Source organism: Ranitomeya variabilis, chromosome 6 (assembly GCF_051348905.1).
Source record: "Ranitomeya variabilis isolate aRanVar5 chromosome 6, aRanVar5.hap1, whole genome shotgun sequence".
Lineage (NCBI taxonomy): Eukaryota > Metazoa > Chordata > Amphibia > Anura > Dendrobatidae > Ranitomeya > Ranitomeya variabilis.
In genome coordinates this window covers 351,099,025-351,108,021 of record NC_135237.1, presented here as the reverse complement: position 1 = coordinate 351,108,021, position 8,997 = coordinate 351,099,025, and the positions used below count along the sequence as shown (strand labels likewise).

Here is an 8,997-nt window from a genome sequence, read left to right as displayed (position 1 = left end):
TGTAGAACAAGGGAACCCTCATTAAGATAAGTCTTTACATGAAAAGTCAATTTACCTTATAATGAGGTCAGTAAGGGCTGCTGTCCCAGAGATATGTAGCTTATTATAGAAGGGCCGTGTCATACATGGTGGGCCTGTAGAGTAGGTGGAGACACAAGGGTAAATGGGTGGTAACCAAGGTTACCAGGTAGAAGCGGTCAGAAACGACCGGCCGGAGGAGGAGAGGTGGCGCCACATATGTACCTGTTAGGGGTCTCCTGTGGAGTCAGCGGCGCATCCCGCGCCTTGCTGTGCTGTCCTGGACTGAGGCTTTCAGTGTGGGGGTGGGTGGAACTGCCGCCCTGAAATATCGCCGGACCGGAAGTCCCGGACCGGAAGTGACGTCACTGCACATGCTCACTAAGCCCTGAGTGTATGTAAGGGCAAAACTTTGCCCAGAGGTGGGAGTGTAGCAGCACTGTTAGAAGTGCTAGTGGAAAACCACTTGCGGAGGCTGTATATAGGTGCCAAAGGAGTATCATGACAATGTATATAGCTGGGGCGATTTGAGGATATATTGATAGAATTGATGGTTGAGAAACTGAAAATATGAATAGAAATAAAATGATGAAAATGAAAATCGCAAATAAAATGTAAACAATAAAAACAAAAATGAAAATAAAAAGATTGAAAATAAAAAATATTAAAATAAATAGTGATTAATGAAAAAAAGGGAAAAAAATGAAAAAACGAAAAAGGAAATAGTGGACCAAGCAAGAAAGAAAAACCCTGACAAGGGGAAATGAGTATTCTGATAATGGAAAAATGAAAATAAAAATTAATGGAAACTAAAAATAAAAACTGGAATAAAATAAAAGTCAAAGAAAATTGTATATAAAATGAAAAAATAAAAAAATAAAAAAATAAAAAAATAAAAATAAAATAAAAAATAAAAAATAAAAAATAAAAAATAATAATTTGGAAAATAAGGAAAATTGTAGCAGCGATACCGAAAAAATATATATCCATATGTACCAGAAAACTCACCTAGTGGAGAGTAGGCTCAACGTGTCTGGAAGGTAAAAAGATTAGAGGGTTAGTGAAGCATTATAATAACCAATCAATTTCCCTATTGAGACCCTTGGGACTTAGGGTCTCAAGTTTGTGGATCCAGAATGCCTCCCTTATTTTCAGTTGTTTAATATGGTTCCCACCTCTTCTGGGTCTAGGGACCTGCTCAATGACCTGATATTTGAGCTGCGCCACTGTGTGTCTGCATTTAATAAAGTGTTCCGGGATAGGTAGCCACGTTTTACTACACCGAATGGTGGACTTGTGGCTGGCTATACGGTCCTTCACATGCTGGGTTGTTTCTCCTACGTACAGGAGGCCGCATGGACATTTTACAACGTAGATGACGAAATTCGAGTCACACGTATAGTAGCCACGAATCGGGTAGGTTTTGCCTGTCCTGGGATGTGTTACACTATCTGACTTAATTACATTTGAACACGAGGCGCAATTGAGACACGGAAATGTCCCTGTGCGTTGTGGGATCAGTACAGATTGGTTTGTAGTGGGGCGAAGGCTGCCTATGTCAGCCCGAACCAGTTTGTCCCTTATGTTAGGAGCTCTTCTGTTACACATGAGAGGTGGTGTGGAGAAGCTTGTGATGTTGGGGTAGGCTTTCTCTAGGAGGGACCAGTGTTTATGGATCACTCTCTCAACTTTAGGCATAAGGGGGTGGAACGTGTGGACAAATGGGATCCTGTTCTCATTGGTGTTCCCCGGAGGCAAAGATTGTGGTTGTAGGATCCGTGCTTTTTCACGGTCGAGTAAACGTTTTGGGTATTTCCTCTCCCTAAATTTTTGGGACATGTCCTCTAGGCGTGTAGGGAGTAAAGCCTGATCGGAGACGATTCTGGCTACCCTGGTAAATTGCGAACGAGGAAGGCTATTACGTGTAGCTTTTGGATGACTGCTAGAGTAGTGCAAAAGACTATTGCAATCGGTTGGTTTGCAGAAGAGGTCACTTGTCAGAAGGCCCTGATCATCCTTCCGGACAAGAGTGTCTAGGAAGGAAATTTGATTTGAGTCAAACTGCATAGTAAATTGTAGTTCCGGATATATGGAGTTGAGTGTCTGATGGAATGCCTGTAGTGTCTCAATAGGCCCTGACCAGATAAAGAAGATGTCATCTATATAGCGTAAATAACAGCTAATGTGTTCCTCATACCTGGCATCAGTATAGACGAAGCTTTCCTCAAACGAATTCATGTATGCATTAGCATAGGCCGGTGCGACGTTCGAGCCCATCGCGGTACCCTGGCATTGTATGTAGTAGGTATCCTCATAGAGGAAATAATTTTCGTACAGTACTAATCTTAGCAGGTCTATGCAAAGCTGTGTGAAAGTGGTAGATTTACCTGAATTTTCTAACAGCGATTTGGATGCTGCAATGCCTTTCTCGTGGGTGATGGAGGTGTAAAGGCTGTTAACGTCCATGGTGACTAGGAGACTGTCGGGTGGTACACAGTCATGTTGTCTCAATACTCTCAAGAAGTGGCCAGTGTCCAATATGAAGGACTTGTTGTTCTTGATCAGTGGTGTAAGGATTTTCTCAAGAAAAACTGATAAGGGTGACAGTACAGAATCAGTGGATGCCACTATTGGACGGCCGGGGGGATTTGTCAGTGACTTGTGGATTTTAGGGAGTATGTAAAATACCGGGGTAGTCGGGTGGAGATTGGTAAGAAATTTTGCTGTTTGCTGGTCAATTGTACCATTGTCCCTATAGGTTTTGGTAATATGTTCAATCTTTTTACGGATCTCAAAAGTGGGGTCCCTGGGGATCACCCTATATGTGTTGGTATCTGATAATTGGCGTAATACCTCGGTGGAGTATAGTGTGCGATCTAATATAACTATTGCCCCGCCTTTGTCCGCCGGTTTAATAACAATGGTTTTGTTGTTATGTAGAGAAGTGAGTGCCTGTTTTTCAGATGGTGTCAAATTTGCCCGTGTGGGGAAGAGGCCCAATCGATGCTGGTGAGATAGATCCTTCACATCCTTATCAACAAAAGAAATAAACGTCTCAACAGCATGAAATGTATGAGGTGGGGTAAAGGAACTAGGGTTCCTTAGTCCCAGTGACGCCAAGGGGATCTCCGCAACAGAGACGTCCCCGTTGGGAGACACTCTGTTCTCGGAATTCCCCGTCGAAGTCCCGAAGTGAGTTTTCAGCCTCACTAGACGATATAGTCTTTGTAGGTCCCGCTCCAGCTGGAAGCTATCCCAGATAGGAGTGGGACAGAACGACAGTCCTTTCTGTAGTACGTCGAGTTCCGCAGGGGAGAGCGTATATCCTGAAATATTAATGACTAGGTTAGGTGTCTTACCTGCGACCGAGTCGTCATTTTTCCTCGATCTTCTTGTTGGTCGGTACGTTGATAGCCTCCCCTGCAGCCTTTGGACAAAAAATGAGGTCTGCTTGAACCCGTGGACGAGTCGCTCTCCGTGCTGAAGGAGCCCGTTTTGCGTTGGTAGGGACGGCGCCAGGGATGGTTGCCTGTAGAATCGTTGCATCGGTACACCCTATTATGGGTATAATCGTCGTTGTCGCGTTGAAACTTTTGGCGTTTCTTTTCTTCCAGAAATCTTTGGTGGTCTGCTAGGATCCTATCAGTCTTTTCCTTGAGGTTGGTCCAATCCGCAGATGCCAAGGTTGAGGATAATTGGGTTTCAATGGCTCTAATACTATCCTTCGTTTCGGTGATTGCTTTTTGTAGGAATTCAATGGTCAGTATAATAATGTCCATAGAACACTTATTGAGGATCTTTTTGTACTTGTCACAAAAATCAGGATTCTCTGAAAAAAGAGTGGGGCGTAGGTTGCATCTAAGGCCCCTCGGGATCCTTCCTTGCTTGTGATACTCTGCCAAAGTGATGCAGTGCAGATCAAAGGAAATTAGTTTCCGTCGTTCCTTCTCGTAGTCCCTTGTCCTCAGTTCATGTAGGGGTGTCTTCAGGAACTCACTAGAGTTCGAGACTTGAGATAGAATATTGGAGCTGGTTGTGGCGTCGTATGCAAAGGTATCGGACGACATCTGGTGGACCGGTGCTACACCAAGAAAAAAATCACTAAGTATAGGGGAAATGGTGTGCACTCAGGTCGAAGGACAGTGAGGTGCTGGTAAACTGACCATTAGGTCAAGTCTATCATAAAGAAAAATTACCGCACACTCGATACTGAAGTATTGCAGAAAAAATGGTTTATGCCAATTTTATTTAAGAAAAAACAAAGTAATGGTTTGCCACATTGATAGAACAAAACCCGACGTTTCGACCCTCCCGGGCCTTATTCATGGGGTTACTGGAGAAACAAACAAAAATTATATATAAACAATGGTTTGACATAAATTGGATAAGGACACATAACTATAAAGCAGATAAACAAAATAAAATAAATCACCAAAGGAAAAGCAAGCAAGATTAATATATACAAAAAAAAAATATATATACAAAACAACTCCAAGGATGACAGTGGTCACACAATCAGGAGCGGCGAAACAATTCTGTCATAGAATGCAATGATATTGTAAATAGACTATCCAAGGTTTTACCTCTAGTCCAATGATATATATGCATAAAGGTGGCAGTAGTGGAGGAAAACAAACGATCTCTCTTTTTTAAAAGGGCATAACCTGTCACAGTGACAAGATCACAGTGTTAGTACATAAATCACATGAGAGTACAGAATACAGATCCTAACAATAAAGGATGGGTACCAGACACGTGTAATGTTAATTAAATATTATGAATGGCCGAGCCAGTAATAAGGTGTTAATCCGGGCATAGTGTAAGATGATACATATAATGTGTTGCCTCTGTGTGTACAGGCAATATATGGATAGCACTAAAACTGATATTAAGTGCTACAGAAAAGTGTCCCATTAGAAGTGCCCACGCTGATGTAGAACAAGGGAACCCTCATTAAGATAAGTCTTTACATGAAAAGTCAATTTACCTTATAATGAGGTCAGTAAGGGCTGCTGTCCCAGAGATATGTAGCTTATTATAGAAGGGCCGTGTCATACATGGTGGGCCTGTAGAGTAGGTGGAGACACAAGGGTAAATGGGTGGTAACCAAGGTTACCAGGTAGAAGCGGTCAGAAACGACCGGCCGGAGGAGGAGAGGTGGCGCCACATATGTACCTGTTAGGGGTCTCCTGTGGAGTCAGCGGCGCATCCCGCGCCTTGCTGTGCTGTCCTGGACTGAGGCTTTCAGTGTGGGGGTGGGTGGAACTGCCGCCCTGAAATATCGCCGGACCGGAAGTCCCGGACCGGAAGTGACGTCACTGCACATGCTCACTAAGCCCTGAGTGTATGTAAGGGCAAAACTTTGCCCAGAGGTGGGAGTGTAGCAGCACTGTTAGAAGTGCTAGTGGAAAACCACTTGCGGAGGCTGTATATAGGTGCCAAAGGAGTATCATGACAATGTATATAGCTGGGGCGATTTGAGGATATATTGATAGAATTGATGGTTGAGAAACTGAAAATATGAATAGAAATAAAATGATGAAAATGAAAATCGCAAATAAAATGTAAACAATAAAAACAAAAATGAAAATAAAAAGATTGAAAATAAAAAATATTAAAATAAATAGTGATTAATGAAAAAAAGGGAAAAAAATGAAAAAACGAAAAAGGAAATAGTGGACCAAGCAAGAAAGAAAAACCCTGACAAGGGGAAATGAGTATTCTGATAATGGAAAAATGAAAATAAAAATTAATGGAAACTAAAAATAAAAACTGGAATAAAATAAAAGTCAAAGAAAATTGTATATAAAATGAAAAAATAAAAAAATAAAAAAATAAAAATAAAAATAAAATAAAAAATAAAAAATAAAAAATAATAATTTGGAAAATAAGGAAAATTGTAGCAGCGATACCGAAAAAATATATATCCATATGTACCGGAAAACTCACCTAGTGGAGAGTAGGCTCAACGTGTCTGGAAGGTAAAAAGATTAGAGGGTTAGTGAAGCATTATAATAACCAATCAATTTCCCTATTGAGACCCTTGGGACTTAGGGTCTCAAGTTTGTGGATCCAGAATGCCTCCCTTATTTTCAGTTGTTTAATATGGTTCCCACCTCTTCTGGGTCTAGGGACCTGCTCAATGACCTGATATTTGAGCTGCGCCACTGTGTGTCTGCATTTAATAAAGTGTTCCGGGATAGGTAGCCACGTTTTACTACACCGAATGGTGGACTTGTGGCTGGCTATACGGTCCTTCACATGCTGGGTTGTTTCTCCTACGTACAGGAGGCCGCATGGACATTTTACAACGTAGATGACGAAATTCGAGTCACACGTATAGTAGCCACGAATCGGGTAGGTTTTGCCTGTCCTGGGATGTGTTACACTATCTGACTTAATTACATTTGAACACGAGGCGCAATTGAGACACGGAAATGTCCCTGTGCGTTGTGGGATCAGTACAGATTGGTTTGTAGTGGGGCGAAGGCTGCCTATGTCAGCCCGAACCAGTTTGTCCCTTATGTTAGGAGCTCTTCTGTTACACATGAGAGGTGGTGTGGAGAAGCTTGTGATGTTGGGGTAGGCTTTCTCTAGGAGGGACCAGTGTTTATGGATCACTCTCTCAACTTTAGGCATAAGGGGGTGGAACGTGTGGACAAATGGGATCCTGTTCTCATTGGTGTTCCCCGGAGGCAAAGATTGTGGTTGTAGGATCCGTGCTTTTTCACGGTCGAGTAAACGTTTTGGGTATTTCCTCTCCCTAAATTTTTGGGACATGTCCTCTAGGCGTGTAGGGAGTAAAGCCTGATCGGAGACGATTCTGGCTACCCTGGTAAATTGCGAACGAGGAAGGCTATTACGTGTAGCTTTTGGATGACTGCTAGAGTAGTGCAAAAGACTATTGCAATCGGTTGGTTTGCAGAAGAGGTCACTTGTCAGAAGGCCCTGATCATCCTTCCGGACAAGAGTGTCTAGGAAGGAAATTTGATTTGAGTCAAACTGCATAGTAAATTGTAGTTCCGGATATATGGAGTTGAGTGTCTGATGGAATGCCTGTAGTGTCTCAATAGGCCCTGACCAGATAAAGAAGATGTCATCTATATAGCGTAAATAACAGCTAATGTGTTCCTCATACCTGGCATCAGTATAGACGAAGCTTTCCTCAAACGAATTCATGTATGCATTAGCATAGGCCGGTGCGACGTTCGAGCCCATCGCGGTACCCTGGCATTGTATGTAGTAGGTATCCTCATAGAGGAAATAATTTTCGTACAGTACTAATCTTAGCAGGTCTATGCAAAGCTGTGTGAAAGTGGTAGATTTACCTGAATTTTCTAACAGCTATTTGGATGCTGCAATGCCTTTCTCGTGGGTGATGGAGGTGTAAAGGCTGTTAACGTCCATGGTGACTAGGAGACTGTCGGGTGGTACACAGTCATGTTGTCTCAATACTCTCAAGAAGTGGCCAGTGTCCAATATGAAGGACTTGTTGTTCTTGATCAGTGGTGTAAGGATTTTCTCAAGAAAAACTGATAAGGGTGACAGTACAGAATCAGTGGATGCCACTATTGGACGGCCGGGGGGATTTGTCAGTGACTTGTGGATTTTAGGGAGTATGTAAAATACCGGGGTAGTCGGGTGGAGATTGGTAAGAAATTTTGCTGTTTGCTGGTCAATTGTACCATTGTCCCTATAGGTTTTGGTAATATGTTCAATCTTTTTACGGATCTCAAAAGTGGGGTCCCTGGGGATCACCCTATATGTGTTGGTATCTGATAATTGGCGTAATACCTCGGTGGAGTATAGTGTGCGATCTAATATAACTATTGCCCCGCCTTTGTCCGCCGGTTTAATAACAATGGTTTTGTTGTTATGTAGAGAAGTGAGTGCCTGTTTTTCAGATGGTGTCAAATTTGCCCGGTCACGTGACCGCTCACGCGACCAATCACAAGCCACGACGTCATCTAAGGTCTTTCAAGCGCTCATTCTTAGGAACGGAAGCTGCAGGTTACATCGGTAAGGTCCAGGCTGCGTCGGAGAGGTGAGTATATCAATATTTTTTATTTTTATTCTTTATTTTACACATTAATATCGATCCCAGGGCTTGAAGGAGAGTTTCCTCTCCTTCAGACCCTGGGAACCATACAGGATACCTTCCGATACTTGGTGTCCCATTGACTTGTATTGGTATCAGGTATCGGTATCGGCGATATCCGATACTTTTCGGGTATCGGCCGATACTATCCGATACCGATACTTTCAAGTATCGGACGGTATCTGTTATGATCCGGTGACCTTGGAGCCGCATGAGAGACTTTCTCAGGAGTAGGTGGTACCTGTACTGACCGCAAACCCTAAACTAACACCGCAACTAGAAGTAGCCGTGGGATGTACCTAACACATCCTAGACACCTCGACACAGCCGGAGGACTAAATACCCCTATAGATGGAAATGGGAATTCTTTCTTGCCTCAGAGCAGAACCCCAAAGGATAGGCAGCCCCCCACAAATATTGACTGTGAGTATAAGAGGAAAGACACACGCAGGCAGAAAAACAGGATTTAGCAAAAGAGGCACTTCTAGCTAAATAGAAAAGGATAGGACAGAATTCTAAGCGGTCAGTATTAAAATCCTAAAAATATCCACAGCAGATAATACAAATATTCTACATCAACTAAAGACATAGAAAGTATATCTGCATCTCCTGAGAATCCAGCATGACTGAAAAATCCAAACAAAGTCTAAGCTGGACAAAAACAATATGAATTGCACTGAATTGCAAAGCACACTGCATGTGTGCACAGAGACAAAAAAACCAGACACTTATCTTAGCTAAATTGGCAGCAGGGCATGAGGAACCAGAGAGAGATGCAATCCCTCCAAGAACAATGGACAACTGGCCAGGACTCATGGATCCTGCACACATAAATACCTAATAGAGCTGCAATCAGCAGAAACACCTGCCCTGGATTACAA

The 8,997-nt window shown here is 42.7% G+C and overlaps 1 protein-coding gene across 2 annotated transcripts; it reads right to left on the bottom strand.

Moving 5' to 3' along the window:
- Window positions 1-3,622: 3,622 nt before the first annotated feature.
- LOC143781165 (uncharacterized) lies at window positions 3,623-7,334 on the bottom strand. Of its 2 annotated transcripts, XM_077267664.1 has the most exons (3): window positions 5,194-7,334; window positions 4,602-5,084; window positions 3,623-4,351 (listed from the first exon to the last, which is right to left on the bottom strand). In XM_077267664.1, exon 1 carries the CDS (start codon window positions 7,234-7,236, stop codon window positions 6,028-6,030), a length of 1,209 nt encoding a protein of 402 aa, XP_077123779.1. In that variant the 5' UTR covers window positions 7,237-7,334; the 3' UTR covers window positions 3,623-4,351; window positions 4,602-5,084; window positions 5,194-6,027. The 2 variants fall into 2 exon arrangements, with proteins under 2 accessions (XP_077123779.1, XP_077123777.1); XM_077267662.1 differs by having other exon boundaries at window positions 3,623-5,084.
- Between the last annotated feature and the right edge of the window lie 1,663 nt (window positions 7,335-8,997).

Coding starts and splice junctions, on each gene's coding strand:
- LOC143781165 (XM_077267662.1), bottom strand. CDS start 7,236: ATGGGCTCGAACGTCGCACCGGCCTATGCTAATGCATACATGAATTCG.